This window comes from Indicator indicator, chromosome 2, assembly GCF_027791375.1.
Source record: "Indicator indicator isolate 239-I01 chromosome 2, UM_Iind_1.1, whole genome shotgun sequence".
Classification (NCBI taxonomy): domain Eukaryota; kingdom Metazoa; phylum Chordata; class Aves; order Piciformes; family Indicatoridae; genus Indicator; species Indicator indicator.
Window position 1 is genome coordinate 47924113 of NC_072011.1, and position 15943 is coordinate 47940055.

A 15943-nucleotide genomic window follows, 5' to 3' on the forward strand; every position below is an offset into this window, starting at 1 on the left:
TCTGTGAATTCAAAAGAAGTGGAAAATTCAGTGTTGTGCCAGAAAGAAGATGTAAGAGAAACAGCAGTCTCTGCGTCCAGATCGAATTAGTTTTTCTTTTCTCCTTTGATTTCTTTTGAAAACTTTCCATTATACTATACAAAATTCAGTGGGATGCTTCTGTCTTTAGCAATATATTACTGTGTATTCTGTTAATCACTTGTGTTTATAGTTTTTAGTTGTATTGTAAGTACTGATGCTTAGTTTCTTATGTCAAAGATGTTGTCTTTAAAAGAAAACATCCCGTTTAAAATGTCCCCTTTTCCTGATCATCAACAACTGCTATCTTAGTTATGCTTTTCCATTCTCTTTGTTGTTTTGTTTTTGTTTGGGTTTGTTTGTTTGTTTTTTTCCATTTACAACTGACTTTGCTTTGCCCATTTTTAATAAAAAGTGAAGATGTAGAAGAAATTACTTTTCCTTAATATTTGTCTGGGAAAATATCTTCTTGGCACTGATTACCTTTGTGGCAGTTTAGGCTGGGTACCTCCTGTTACTGCCACAGAAGTTACACCTGAGGTGTCACAAGTGTCCAGCCTAGTAAGGCAGACACAGGAAACAGCATATTTCTACCCATAAATCCTGCACCCTATAAATCCATCTGCAAAGTCATTCTCTTCCTCTTTCTTCCCTGTCTGCTCCCGTGGGAGATTGTCCCTATCGGGTAATGGTGGGGGAGTATTTCAGTTCTTTTAAGCCTGCCCAGGCCTAATGCCAGGAAGAGAACGGGGGGCAGTCTAAGACCTGGCCAGCCTGAGACTAGCCTAGCAGTGTGGGGGGGAAGAAAGAGCCCTTCGGGTTTTGGGTATACCCTCAGGTGGGGAGAAGAGAAGTGTTGGAGGGCCTTTGGGTGTGGTGTAAGGGACTTCATATGCTTTGGCATATCTTTGCCACTACGCTTTGTAGTTTTCTGTAAACACCAATTGCTTTTCCATTTAAACTTTCCATCACTATCCAATCCATTTGTGTGAGTGTCATTCTTTTGTCCCTCTTGGGGCAATAGAGGATCTGTCCGGCTCTAAACCAGGACAACCTTTCATCCTTTTCTCTATTTTTGTGATCTCTTCAGATACCCTTGGATAGATGGTAGCTTGTGCAAGGGATTTTAACCTTACTCCATAAATAATTGTAGCTTCTTGCAAGTCTAGGTGAATAATAATAAATACTGTGATTTTTGATGCTTGGTCTCGCTTCCCATAACATTGTGCTGCAGATACAGCAGCATTTCATTGCTGCTCTTGTAATGTTTTGTCTGACTTTGCAGTGTCAGTAAGGAAGTTGGTAATAATTTATCCCCTCTTTCAAAAAGTTTTTTTTTTTCTTTTCTGGAGCTTCAAGTAGGAAGATGGAAGAGAGCATGAATGCTTGAAGGGCTGCATACAGAATTTGATCTCAGTATTTATCTAGAAGTGTGCAAATACTTAGATGTATCATAATCACAGATACAGAAATAAAAGCCACATACACTTATTCTTGATGATGCAGAAAGTTGTCCAATTGGCACTAGTCTAGACATCCACTATAAAATTTCCCAAACCCAATAGAAATATGTAATCAGTCCTGTCCATCATCTGGCAAGGTAATGAAACAAGTTTAGGTTTTAATGTATGAGAGGAATTCAGATGATTTTAACTTCTGTCATTTTTGAACATACTGCAGAGTCTCTGAAATGAAAGATCATCTGAGCTGTCTGTCAGCTGAGAGATTGTTAATCCCTGAGCATAGAAGTTTTTCTCTCCTTCCTGTTTGTAGTTACTTACTCTGGGAATGGACTATAGGATACTGCCAGTCTGCCACTGCGGGAAAGAACAGAAGAAAGCCTACAGAAGAAAGGTTTTTGAGATGGCTAAACTTTGATGAGGGCTTATAGCTAGGGATTTATCAAGTCTTCTAATTCCATTCTGCTCCTCTCTCTTTCCTCTTTATTTTCAGATGGTGAAATACCATTTAACTTCATATAACTTACTGTAAACATAATTAGATTACAAATAGGATTAAAAGAAAATGAGCCTAAAACGTAGATGATGTGACATAGAGGTTGTATGTATATCTTGATGTAATGGACATAAAGGGATTGAGGAAGACTATGGGATATTCATGCACCGTGCTCAGGAGAACCAAGCTGTTGTGTATGATGTGTCCCTTCCTGTCCCACAAGTGAAGCAATCCTTGAGAAAAAAAAAAAAAGTCACTTAATTCTGGGGGGCTATTTTGTATCTGTCAGCATCCTGGACCTGATTGATGTTTGCAAGGATCCTTGTTTAGTCAAGCAAAAATTGTTCTTCCTTCTCCCAGCAGCTGGTTGTTCAAACTGTACAGTGATTTTTGTTTGTAAATAAAAGTATGTCTTTACTGTATCTTAATAATAGACACAGACATTTACTTTAGGAACCAGTGTGGTTTTTTTGTTTAGTTGGGTATTTTAATGTAAGCCAAAGAAAAGAGTTTACTTAAAGTTAAGAAGACAAAACATGTACATGAAAGCCGGGAAAGATTTCTCAGTGATGAAGTTGAAAGGAGAAATATTTCCACTGCATTGTAATAATTCAGGGGCTTTCTTTTCTTCTCTACATATTTGTGTGGGAAAAAAGAGAGCATGTGGAGCACAAGGCAAATGAAGAAGGAGTTTTTTTATGGTGTGCTGAGGCTAGGCAAATATGTAGACAGGCTTATTTTGCTGACAGCCTTGCTGTTGAGACATCTCTTTTTAAAGAGACTTTCTGTAAAATAGATGAGTCATGATGTCCAGTCTTACACAATTACATGAGAAAAACAGAAGTCATCCAGAAGGCTTCCAAAACAGAGTTATCCAATATATACAGAAAACGGATCTGTGGCAGAAGACTCTTGTATCACAGTCTCTGCAAATGAGTGGTTCTAGGAGTGAATACCTCTGCCTTGTTTTTATATGAAAATAATTTTCACCCTTCAAAGATGAAGACACAGTGAAGTTATGCTGGCCTTGCAAAATTGAAATGAAGGTTCACTGAATTGGATTAGAAACTTGGTTCATGACCAGCTTCTGGAATCAACATAAGAGTCACTATTCTCTCTGATGTTAGAATGCAAGCTGTAGCAAAGTTGGCAGTGTTGACACCAAAATGAAAGACACCCTCCCCCTTTTCTCTTAATGTTTGTCTCTTTCTTGTCCACCTAATACTGCTCTTTCTTGCCTGGCCCTAGAGCTTTGACCCTTCCATCCTGTTGGTTTTCATGTTACTGCTTGCACATAATAGTAGCTGTACCTCATTGTAAAGCAACAGTGATAGGAAATAAAAGCACTTCACTTGCAATGTACTTAGAAAGGCATACTTAGTTTGAACAGCTGAGCTCGTGGACTCATGTACTGCTGGAATGCAGCAGAGGAGGGAAGCATGCAGGGAGCTGGGAGGGTTCAGGACTCTAAAACTGAAGCTGTTTCTCTTCTCAAACCGACGTACTTGAACTTTAACCTTTTCCTTTCAACTGACTAGGATTATTGCTGTTGTTAAACTGGTGTCTGTGGAGTCAGTATAGTAACTTAAATGAAGGCCTAATCCCTCTCCAAGGCAGCCAGACAGTTCAGAAATTAGGGAGTTCTGGCAGCTGGATACTTGTTGTGTGACAGGCATTAATGCTAGTTTATGATATAATGCCAGTAAGTAATGCCAGTCTGTGTGAAGGGGTTTTAGAAAATGTAGCAAATAAAATATGCAAGCTTGCATGTTATCAGATGGAAGCCATCTGTGCATGTCGAAGATTATGCTGTGACATAGGCTAGCAGTGATATTGCAGTTTCCTTGACTGCATCAAGCCATTTAGAAAAGAAACTGTAGTGAAAACATGAATGACAGATCTAATGGGCTAATGTGTGTGCAAATCTTTTTCAAATACCAAATTTCTTTTAAGCTTGTCCAGATTTACTCAGAAAATGCTTCTGTTTTATATGCTAGACAGTGTACAACCATGTCAAGTTTCTGTGCAAATGTGAAACAAATTAAGATGGCTTTCGAAGAATTTGAATGAAAGGACAATATATTTAACTGTAAATAGAAAGCTTAGTGAAATGTCTTCAAAGGCAACAAAATGAATCCATATTTGTGTTGCAGATTCATTCCAAATTCAGCAATTTAATAGTAATATTTGGGCCAGTCTTTTAGTGGTACTCAGTGCTTGCTTAATTGTAAACAAAAAAGGTGTATGGCAATGACTTGACTTCTTGAAGATACTGAAGAAATCTAAATTTGCTTTAATCTTTCTTATTTTCCTTTAATGGACTTCAATATTTTAAAGAAACATACATTTTTAACATACCTTAACACTAATGGCAATGTTGTTCTCTTCTCACCAGTTAAGTGGCTGAAATGTCACAGTTCCTGAGCTGATACATAAGAGGGATTACAGTGCAGCTCCTTTTTTCTTATCTCTGTTAGCTGTTCAAACTTAATAGGCATAAGAAAAGCATACTGTATTTTTTAATCACTAAATTCTTTAGATTGATACACAGGATAGATCTAGTTATGTAAAAGAGCCATCTTCTTAATAGTAACCTTTTCTGACTAAAGTATGTAAAGCATGGGATTTTCAGTATCATCAGAATGGCCTTATGATTGTTTTTCCTGGCTTCACTTACAGTCACAGACAGCATTTTCTCCAGCCTGATACCTGATTTTAGAGCTGTTCTGTGAAGTAGAATATGATTGTATAGTTGTGTTTGGTGCTTTTTTGAGGTTTCCAAACTACCTACATTTTTTTCCAAGTATATTTAATTTGGTTTATTTGTGTTAATCACTTGATACAACAGTAGTGCAAAGCATGTACAAGTTACAAGATTGCATTAGGAGCTTGATTAAAGGAAATACTGTTACAGTGTGAAGAGCTGGAATCCCCCTCCCACATTAACAATAACCAGGCTGACTCAGTCTGGAAGCAAATGAAGCTGTATTTACAGGCAAAACTACAATCTATGACGAAATGCAATGAATATGTACAAATATACACTATTCACAACATTTACAAATATGTACAATCAACAGAAAAACACAACAAAGCCCCCCGACCCCCAGAGAGGCTGTGCTGCTTCCCCCCGCTTCTCAGAGCAGGCAAAAGGGAAGAAAGCCAAGAAGCAGAGAGGTTTGTTAAACTTAGCTTGTCAAGGTCAGTATGCAGGTATGTGTATTATCCAGCCAAAAGAGAAAAACGCAGAAACAGACAGACTGAGACTGCCCGTACCTTGTTTTGAGTACTGACTCTTAAACATTTCTATCTCTCTAATGGAAGCATTTAGAATAATTTTGCTTTCTTACACCCAGTTGTGATTTATCTGCATTCTTTCACTTTTCTGCTCGAACTTTGTGAAGAAAAATTAAAGATATAGTCTTAAAATCATCACAAATACTTATCAAACAGCTATAATTTGCAGGCATACAAATATTGTATAATTTTTTGTTTGGAGCTTTCATCCCAAGTGTTGAACTTGAGAAAAGTCTGTGTTCTTATATCTTTCTATTTAAATAGGAAGATGCATGATATCTAGGAAAGCAAGTTTATAGTTTAGAATCAGTTTGAAAAGAAGGAGAACTACCTCTGCATTTCATGCCTGAATGTACTTTGTGGAAACTTTTGCATAACTGCTGTTTTTCAGCTTCAGAATCACTTCATGGTCTTCATCAATCTGTCACTTATTTTTATTCTCATTTCAGGAATGCAATTGCTTGGATTTTGGGAAGAGATGAACAGAATTATTTCAGATTCTGAACTGGTGTCTGGTATTCCCTACTCATCTGCAGTTCCAGGACTGATACAGTATCTTCAGAGCATCACCAAACTTGTGATATCCATGCTGTCAGTGACTGCAGGTCCTGACATCCACAGCAGAGGTTCATGTTTTGCAAAGCAAATAGGCAAGCCATCATTGTCAATAGATCAGCTCCTTCACTGTCAGTTTCACGAAGTACGTCTGCTCGCATTGGAAGCAGTACTGCTCTGGTTGAAGCAAATAAATTCCAAGCAGGCTGCAGAAGAAGGAGGAGGTGTATTTTGTCTACTTATTGATTTGGAAGGCACTCTTCTCACAATGGCTCTGAATGAAAACAATCTCCAGTGTTTTTGCAAGGTAGGAGGGTGCTATTTTTGTTGATGTGATATGTTTTCACTAAATACTATTCTTTATTTTTAAAAAATATATTTCAAACACACATGATGGTTTTTTTAGAGCACATGAGTGGGGGTTTGGTTTTGTTATGTTTTGCACTAAATAGAAGCTGTAACATTCTGTAACAGATGTTCTTGCACAGAAGCAAGAACTTCCTCTTTCTTTTTTAGAGTGGTGTTTATGTCATTGTTTTATTGATCTCAAATATATACATTCATGTTGACATTGTTTGTAAATTCTTTTGTGAACTGTATGTACAGGTGCTGGAAGTTCTTTATAACATGGATCTCAGAAATGTGCTTTCAAAGACTGAATGCTCTACAAAAATGAATCCAAATGAGCTCTTAAACTGGAGTTTAAGTGTTGCAGCTGCCTCCAACAGGTATGGCCTGTCATGTTCATTTAAAGTTTGTTAAATACAAGTACTTTAATATTGAGGCCTTAATTTATTGGTTTTGGGCTATCTGTAGATTTGAAAATCTGTTTCATGGAAGTGAGTGTGGCTTATTTGAATAAAGACAGCACCTGATGAGAATTTTTCAGAGAAGTTAGACATGGATGTGAATTATTAAAAAGGCTCACAAATCATCCTGGCAAGCACCTTGTAAATGTCCAGTAATACAGTTCCTGAAGCCCAGTTACTCTGGCTGTCAGATGATAGCCAGTGAGCATAGCTCTTCCTGAGTGGTCACTGGGAAACACCTTAACACATAGAATTAATGATCCAAACATACACTCACTCACTGTGAATCTGCCACCCAGTCTATCCTGGTTTATCTGCAGATGGTCGTAGCAAGAGTGACAGATCTGATTTCACTTGTTGGATTGGCAGAAATGGTTAACCCTAGTCCTTAGGGTTTGCACTCCTTAGTTGAACTGTAAAGTAAGACAGAAGGCACTGAAAATTTGGATCCAGTTTGTAGTTTGTACTGAATTAGAAGCAGTGTCCCTCCATTCATAATGGCATAGATAGACAAAATGTCCAGGCTCTAAGGGCAAGTCCATCCTGATTTTTATGCCATATATTGCACTGCATTGTTACCAATGTAGAATATTAAGGACATAGAGTGTAGAACAGATGTTTATAGCTGTGCACATTTGTTGCTGATTTACACTTAATTTTTCAAGTTTAAATGATGATGTGAAATGCTTATTTCACATATTGAATTAAGATACTTGTGTTAAAATAACACTGACGGATGCTATTAGAGGTAAATAGCTGAGTAGTAGACCTTATGCTCAGGTGTTGCCGTTCACCACAGTGAGACCAATCCTTCAGAAGCCATGGTGCCAATTGCTGTGTTGTTAGATGCCACTAGGCAGCATGGAGGCTCAGGAATCAGCTGTTGGTGTATTCTGCATAAGTAACATTTCTAGCATCTGTAGGGGAGATACTCCTAGAGCTCAACACCAGCTTGAAGAAATATTTTTGTTTATAAATTAAAATAATGTCTGGTTTGTTTGCCTTGAATTACAAGAGAAGTGAAAGGAAGAGCACACTGCATTTGCATATTGACTGAAAACATGACCAGTATCAAGATCTGTAATGTAAAAGTTATGAATGCTTAGTGTGCAAAATAGCCACTGGCAATAGTCAGGAATGATTGAGAACTGACTGTTTGGGGGGGTTCTCTATAATGGCAGCTTTTTAATAATTGCAGAAATAGCTGATTTTTTACATGGCTTTGCCTTGTTTTCTCAGCACTGAAGCTCAAAGCATAGCTCTCAAATTTGCCTCCAAGGTGGTTGCCCATCTTTTGCGGAACCATCATCAGGTAAGGGAGAATGGAGTTGCTTTACAATTTTGCAATTCTAGAGGTTTTGGTGAGTGGGGTAACATAATTCTATTAGGTAGAATCCTCAAGATTTTGTTTTCTTGTGTCATTGCACCTTCTCTGGTGTTGTGTCTTCCTCTCTGAATACACTGCCACGTTCTGAAATTAAATGGCTATGAGTATCATCTCAGTATATGCCTCCCAAGGTCACTTCAAGTTAAATACCTAAATAAAAATTTCTGATGGATTCATTTCAGCTTTTGAGAGCATCCAAAATAATCACTATAATGTAGAAAGAAAAGTGCCTATGGCGATTAGCACAAGTACTAAATCCAGTCCACTTACTAAAATGCAGCTTTGTTGTAGTTTCTGTTTCTGTGGAGTCAACAGGAGAGCAGATCTGAGGGGAAGGCATGAAGCTGAAGCAGTGGTTAGGTGCCGTTCTCTTCGTCACAGTGAAGAGGATGAACTTGCCAAGTCTTAGCCTGAAATCACTGTCTGAGCACAGCAGCCTGTGTCTGTTTTATGTGTGGAGTTTCTCATTGAATTTCCTCTTAAATTCTCTTTAAAAAACATTAGAGTAAATATAATAACCCTTGTAAAATTCACAGCTCTGTTCTCCGTTCCTGTTTGTAGTATATTTAATTTAGAATTATATTAGCACAAATTACTGGCTCAGATTTATCCTCATTTTAAATTGTCAGTCAGTGATGTCACATATGTATGCATAAAGCAGTGCTAAGGCAGCTTTTAGTGCTAAGACAATTTTAATTTTTATGTTTTTCAAAGACACAAAAGCCTCTTAATGGATATCCAGTACCTGAAGGGGGCCCACAAGAAGGATTGAGAGAGACTGTTTACAAAGGCCTGTAGTGACAGGATGAGGGGCAATGGCTTCAAACTGGAGAAAAGCAGATTTAGATTGGGTGTTAGGAGCAGGTTCTTTACCATGAGGCTAGTGGAATACTGGAACAAGTTGTCCTGGGAGGTGGTTGGGGCCCCACCCCTGGAGATTTCCAAAGTGAAGCTTGACAGGGCTCTGGGCAACCTGATCTAGTTGAGGATGCCCCTGCTTACTGCAGAGGGGGTTGGACTAGATGACCTTTAGAGGTCCCTTCCAACCCAGCCCATTCTATGATTTAAAAATAGACAAAATTATCATGATCTGTTTTACAATGGAGATTTTTTTCCTCTTACATAGCTGTTATTTTTTATTGGATATGCAGCAAAATTGATTCATGTTGTATGCTAATAACCTTGTCTTGTTATTTAAAAAAAAAGATTCGCACACAAGAATTTAGAATATGAATTGTTAAATCTTTTTGTTTAAGAAGGGTAAAATATAAGGACTTTAAGTGTAAATAGAGAGTGTTTTCTGCTTTATAAAAGACCAAGTATATTAGTTTTCCATCTGAACTCTTTGGGCTTGCAGTCAGTATTTCCTTCTGTAGAAGGAATTGTTCCTGTCCCATAAGGTGAAATTCAAGTTCTGTCTTTCTAGATAATTGACATGTCTGTTCAAAATTTGAGTAATTGAAACATCTTGGGAGATTTTTTTTTAAATCCTGTTACAGAATTCGTAGGAAATGCTTTGGCTCTGTCCTTTTGTTCATTTTAGGTACATGGCACTATTTGAGTTATGGGTAAAATGCACATTACTTCTTTCCACAAAAAAAAATGTAGCTGCCATTACTACACATCAAAAATAGTTGTAGCTTTGTCCCATTATAACTAAGTAGAAATTTTTGTAGCATATGTCTGAAGACTAAATATTTTCCAAAAGATGACAACTGGATTTTATTTCCTGTTCTTTTTTTTTGGTAATTTTTCATGTTTTAGGACAGCAAGCTTTGCTGTGTATCAGACAACATGGAGGTACCTTCAGTGTTTCGAATGCATGTGCTATCAGAACTCAAGGTACCTCACCAGTGTTGTTTAAACAAATTTCTATCCTGAGGAGGAGATGGAGCTGCATCCCCCCACCTTTACCAAGCATTGTATCATTACCAAAGCCTAAGACTAATGCTACAGTTCATATGATCTCAGTTGTTTTTCCAACATGTGTCTGTATGCAGGATACTTCTGAGAATTGCTTCTCTATTATAGTCCAGTATATTTGTCTTCAGTTTCCATGTTTAGAAGTGCCAGGGATGCAAAGATAGGTTTTGACTTGTGTGGTCAGTGATGAGTGTAGAGAAAAGGGACAGAGCAAAGCCTATGGATGCTCCTACTGCTCTGGCTAAAATAAAATCTCCTGTCTTAACTACTTGTGGCACAGTAAGCCATTTGCTTGGACATGTAGGGTTCACCACCTTGCAAAAATACGGGCATTCACTGATGAGTAATATCTCTTCAGCAGCCCGTATTTTAATGTAAGGGTAAGTGGCAGCACCAGATTATACAGCATACTTCTTGCATGTTCTCTGCCTTCAGATTTCAGAAGAAGTCCTGAAAAAATGGGTTCAGCTGATAGTTTATTTTTGTGAAGATGAGCAACAGACAGAAATGCTGTTAGCAATTGCTGAAGTTCTTAAAAGTGTAACGTCGTTCCTTCTGATCAATGAGAAGCTCATCCTTGGTGAGTAGTTTGAACATTAATTTTTAGATAAAACCCATTAGTGAATGTCTTAAAATGTATTGTATACATATATATGTAATGCAATCAAAACACATAATTATATCAAACAGTGCTTAAAAAAAATAATAGAATTTAATAACTAAACAGGTACTTACTTAAATTCTGGTACAAAAAGCAATTGTGCAGTCTCTTGCAATAACTCCTCAGAAGGAGGACATGAGATGCTGTTCTGTCTCCAGGCCACTATACATTTCTGTACAGATTTACTGGCTTGCAGTTGTGCTCTGACTTGTATCTATCTGAAATATTCTGTTGGTGATGTGGACATACTTTTAGTTTAACACTGTGAGTATAACAAAGCCGTGCTGGCTGAATGTTGAAATTAAATGGTTCAGTCTAGAAATGAGGGAAACATTCTACTATAAGAATGATAAATAATTGCATCACATTGTATCTCCCATATATAATGACTTAGGGGTTTTTTAAGTTAACATTAGACTGTCTCTTTAGAAACAAACAAACCCCTACCCAGTCTTATTCAGCAGTACATTACTGACAGAGAGTCAAAGCTAAGCTAAATTCTCTGGTCTGTTTTGCAGAAGTTTTTTTCTTTTAGCTTTTTGTTTTCCCTTTTTCCTTTCTTGAACAGAGAACAAAGGGATTTTGTGACTAAAGGAAGAGGAGATATGCAAAAATAGGTAGTGATACATGATAAAGAAATTATTTTGCATCCTGAACAAGACAACAGCTTTAAATTCTTTAGTTTCTGTGATATTGTATTCCAGTGTAGTTATTTAAATCTTTTTTTGGAGCAGTAGACATTACCATTTAAAACAAAAATAAGGCAGTGAAGGTATTGGAGTGAAAAACTCCCAAATGCTGTACTTGTCATCTGTCCCTGTATCTGGTTCATAGCTGATGGAAAGCAGTTTCTTCTTTGATCTTGTTAGAACAGTTGCTTGTTTCTGTGTTTTCCAATTGGGTAGATATGAAGGTCTGCAGTAAAAAAATAGCAGCAGTTTCTATCCTGCATAAAATCTAAACAAAACAAAGAAAACTAAACAAACCCCTCAAAGCTCAAAAAACAAACAAACAAAAAACAACTACAAAAAACCCACAAAAAAACAGCCCAGAAAAGAAAACCCCAAGGCCTCAGTGGTCAAGCCATCTGAATTAGCTCTTTGCTCTGAAAATTTGGTCAGGGGAGGAAAGATGCAGAGCTGACCCTCCATAGTACCTAAAATTGTCAGTCTGAGGTTCTTTACAGCTGTGAAAGTATCAGTACAGCAGTGAGAAGTTTACAAAATTAAGGGCATGATCTGATGTTTAGTTGTAATGATATAAATCTACAATCATTCCCTCAAAGTAAAATGGATTATGTACATGTAAACAGTTTTGATTGATTGTTATACCTTGTTCTGCATCAGCTTGCTTGCTTGCTTGACCACATATAGCAGAAAGTAGAAGTTAAAGTAGTCATTCCCATAAGCTTCCATTAAATATGTTTGTAAGAGGAAGAGGGCGAATGAAAAACAGCATGTTCTGGATGATCCCATCACCTCTCCATCATCTTGCTTGAGGGTTCAGAAACACCCTTTCTGGAAAATCCATTTGCAGACTTTACCCCTCTTGGAAATAAGATAGAAACTTCTCTAGGTGGGAAAGGTAGCCATTGTATCTAGAAGGGAATAATTATTCTGCCCTAGCTGTGCCAATACAACATGACTAGGTGTATCATGCTAGAAAAAAGGCAACTTCTTTATGAAATAATTACACTCCATGTTGTTCTCACATAGGGAAATAGGGAACTCATATGAAATACAGGAATGCTTCTTCTGCCTGTGTAGTAAAGCCTCAAGCAATTAATTTTAATGGGCAGTGAAATGCAATTAATTATCTGTCTAGCCTTGTGATACAAATCTCTGCTAGACCTGTTGATAACATGCTTGAGGAAAACCAGTGCAGTAATGAAGCACCAGTGCAGTAATGAAGCCCCAGCTCCATTGTTCTCTGTGATCACCATACAGCAATATCTAAATGCTGGCTGCCTCTAAAAAGAGACCTTCCAATGGACCCTTAGTAAGAAAGTTCAATGAATGCTAAAAAGTACACCAGCAAACCTATGAGCACAGCCTTATGATTTCAGGTAGTCTTTGTTAGTGTGACATCACTAAATGGCACAATGATTTGCAACCCTGTTTGGGGTTTACCAGATGAACATCTCCATATTGGTAGTTACCTCTGATCAGCCTTAACTGTTTGCTGTTACCCCATGGATTAAATTCGGCTTGCTTCCAAAAGATAGGGGTTATGAGTTTGGCAGGACATATTGATAAGTGGTGGGGTCAGGTGAATATGAGAGAAGTAGATGACTTGTAGGTCCGTGGGAGGTGGGATCTTGCTGTTCCCTGCAGGGAATAGCATTTGTGACCAGCACTGCTGGCAGTATCTGAACAGAATGGACAGGATCACAGGATCACAGGATGTTAGGGGTTGGAAGGGACCTCTGAAGAACTTGGTTTGGCATCTACTGCTTCAGGTAGACTGCACTAGCAAATCCATGATTGCAGTGTGTTGGTCAGTCTCCAGCAACAGTGAAAATTCTGCACTTCTATGAACTGTAGACCCCCACAAGTTAAAGCTGAACTTGGGTTAAGAGAGGTCTGTTCTTTTACCTGTTGCTCACTGTTTAAACCAAGCTGAGTCAGTCACCTAAATAAAGTTCACACATGCTGATCATATTGCTAATTGTCTTCCCAGTGGTTTGCCAACACATTTCTCCTCCTGATATTTCAGTGTTTCACTGCATTTGTTGTGTTGAGGTGTGGAAACAGACCTCTGTGACTTCTTCGAATGCATATAAAAAATAGAAATCTAATTTTTCTCCATAACTGAATGTAGGACTGTCTGATACCCTTGCTATGTGGAAGTGTGTAGTTCTGCTGCTGCAGAATGAAGATTTGGTAGTAAGAAATGCTGCTGCTGAGGTTATACAAGTGGCACAATCTGAAAAGAAGAGCAATAAAGGAACAGGTATGTCAGCTTCTCTTTTAAATATTTTCAGATACATGGGAAACAAAAGTATTTCTTGTCTCATCACAAACTTCTTGCTAAGTGTAGAGTGATCCATGCATCTCTTAGAAACACATACTGTGAAACATAACAGCAAGTTACAATGTTTGACTTCCACCATGCTTCATTATTTTGCTTTTACTGTTCCACTATCATACACTGTTCTGGTATGATTTGCATGTGGTGACATGGACATGTTAAAAAGGCAACAGGACTGTTCAGCTTTGTGGTTCTTGTTGTGATAAGTCAACTATCATATAATTCCACATTTTGAAAGTTCTTTATTACCAGCTTTGGACACTCTTTAAATCCCAGGTCATTGCAGTAGCCTGATCACAGAGAGATAGGAAATCAGGGAAACAATATTCAGCAAACTGATTCATTATTAGACCTTGAAATCCACATAGATTGTCAGCACACCCACAGTGTGCTTTTGAGGATGTGGGCCTTTTTGTCTACATGCCCTAGTTTACTCAACTCTTCATTTTAAAATAGCCACAAAACTTGAGCAGGCTTAGCTAATTAATATGCTTCACTTTGAATGTCTTTGCTGACACATTCTTCCATGTGTTGTGAATAAATTACAGTTTGCTACCAAGCTAATCTCTTGCTGGTGGTCTGTACCGATACGTGCTACTCAGTATTGCCTGTACTGACTTGTCTCTAATCAGTTCAAATTCGTCAGCCATCTCCATGTGAACATCTGCTAGATGGGAAATGAAGCATCCTGTTTAAGAAAAAAAAAAAAAAAAAGCAAAGAAAAGGCAATAGATATAGTATGTTTGCCACTACTGTAGGCAGAAATAGCCAGGAATGTGCTCATGTGGCAGATGTGGTTTTGAGTTGGCACTCTTAAGCTACACTGCTCTGGGACAGAAGAAAGTAAAAGGTGGAATGTGTTACAGGCAGCTTTCATCCTGTTAAATGCCACAGAAGCCTCTGAGAGGCATCCTCAAATATTTCAAAATAGTACTTTCTTTGGAAATAATATAATGCTGGATTTTCTCTCTGGCTCCTAATATCTTCTCCCTTTCTCCTTGTAGTATCACTGTGTCAGGGTATTTTGTCCTGTAATTGGATGTAGGCTCTGTCCTCCCAATTAATGCTAAAGTCTCATCAGCACTTGCTGTTACAACTTACCACTTTAATAAAGCAGAAGTGGCCATAATGAAGGAAATAACATCATGATTGTTTTTTATTTGCAATGCTCCTAAACAGGATAAAGAACCCCTTCCCAGACTTACACTGACCCCTTAGTTATACTTAGTTGTGCCTTCCTGTTCTTTCACCTAAACTGCTTTTAATTAAATCAGTATCTTTCATCTGTGACAAGCAAAGAATGCTGCTTTAGAAAAGATAGAATCAGTTCCCCTGTATCTGTTTCATGTTATTGTTCCTTGTGATCTCTTTTTTTCCTCAGTAAACTCTTTTCACTTTTTGTGCTTTATACCTTTTGAGGGAGCAGGACAAGGAGTTTTGCTCCTGTGATTTTTGCTTACAACTGGATTAAAATAACCTTTTGAATGCTTTTGTGGTTTTGTTTGTTTGGATTTTTTTACTTCTATTTACCCTCTTTTTTTTTTTCATGTGCTTGTGAACATCTGGCATTCAGACGTTTCGTGGATTACTAGTGCTCTCTCACCTGGAAATGTCTAAATTACATTCAAATATCTTCTTGTTTTTTCTGTTTTCATAACATGAAAGTCTGCTCTTAGCACTAATTTTAAAATATCTAAGATGGTGCACTGAAATTCATGGGAAGCTATAAAGTGCTCTCTTTAAACCTTTTAGTTGATAAGAAATTGTTGGATATCTTACACTGACTTTTAATTTCTATTATACGATGACAAATAAATATTGTGGCCCAGCAGTTTTATCAGGTGATCAGAAGAAAAGATGGCTTGAAAGGTCAGAAAGATAAATGGATTTTTAGAAACCCATTTTCATATGTTCTGTAGTTGTTTCATTTCATTGCCATTTTCACTAGCTAACAAGAGAGATTAAAGAGATTATTATAATTTCAGATTCATTCATGCATCAAAAATTTTTATGTTCCAACAGGTGTTATGTTTCCAGAAATACTACACTGTAGAAATAGATTATGCTGTGTTTCACCCTTTAGTGCTGTCAGTTTGCTGTGCAGTGAGTAGGAATGCTGCTCACAAAATCCAAGCACTGAACTTGCCAGCAATTGTGGCATTAGCATTATTATATCCACTCTTCACAACATTCTCTCTTTCACTGTGTACACAGTGTGTAAGGTAGTACGCTGTAGCTGCCTACAGAAGTGCGTTGTTTGCTTACGGAATCAACATCTTTCAGTGTTTCATTTATATGTGAGATCCA

At 37.6% G+C, this 15943-nt stretch overlaps 1 protein-coding gene across 1 annotated transcript in view; it reads left to right on the forward strand.

The window, feature by feature from the left end:
* Nucleotides 1-15943, forward strand: part of THADA (THADA armadillo repeat containing) — a 190949-nt gene that overhangs the window by 148837 nt on the left and 26169 nt on the right. The window contains exons 31-35 of the mRNA XM_054397089.1: nucleotides 5721-6133; nucleotides 6433-6554; nucleotides 7875-7947; nucleotides 10381-10525; nucleotides 13427-13558. Coding sequence (XP_054253064.1) covers nucleotides 5721-6133; nucleotides 6433-6554; nucleotides 7875-7947; nucleotides 10381-10525; nucleotides 13427-13558 — 885 coding nt within the window. The remainder of the gene's footprint in view (nucleotides 1-5720; nucleotides 6134-6432; nucleotides 6555-7874; nucleotides 7948-10380; nucleotides 10526-13426; nucleotides 13559-15943) is intronic.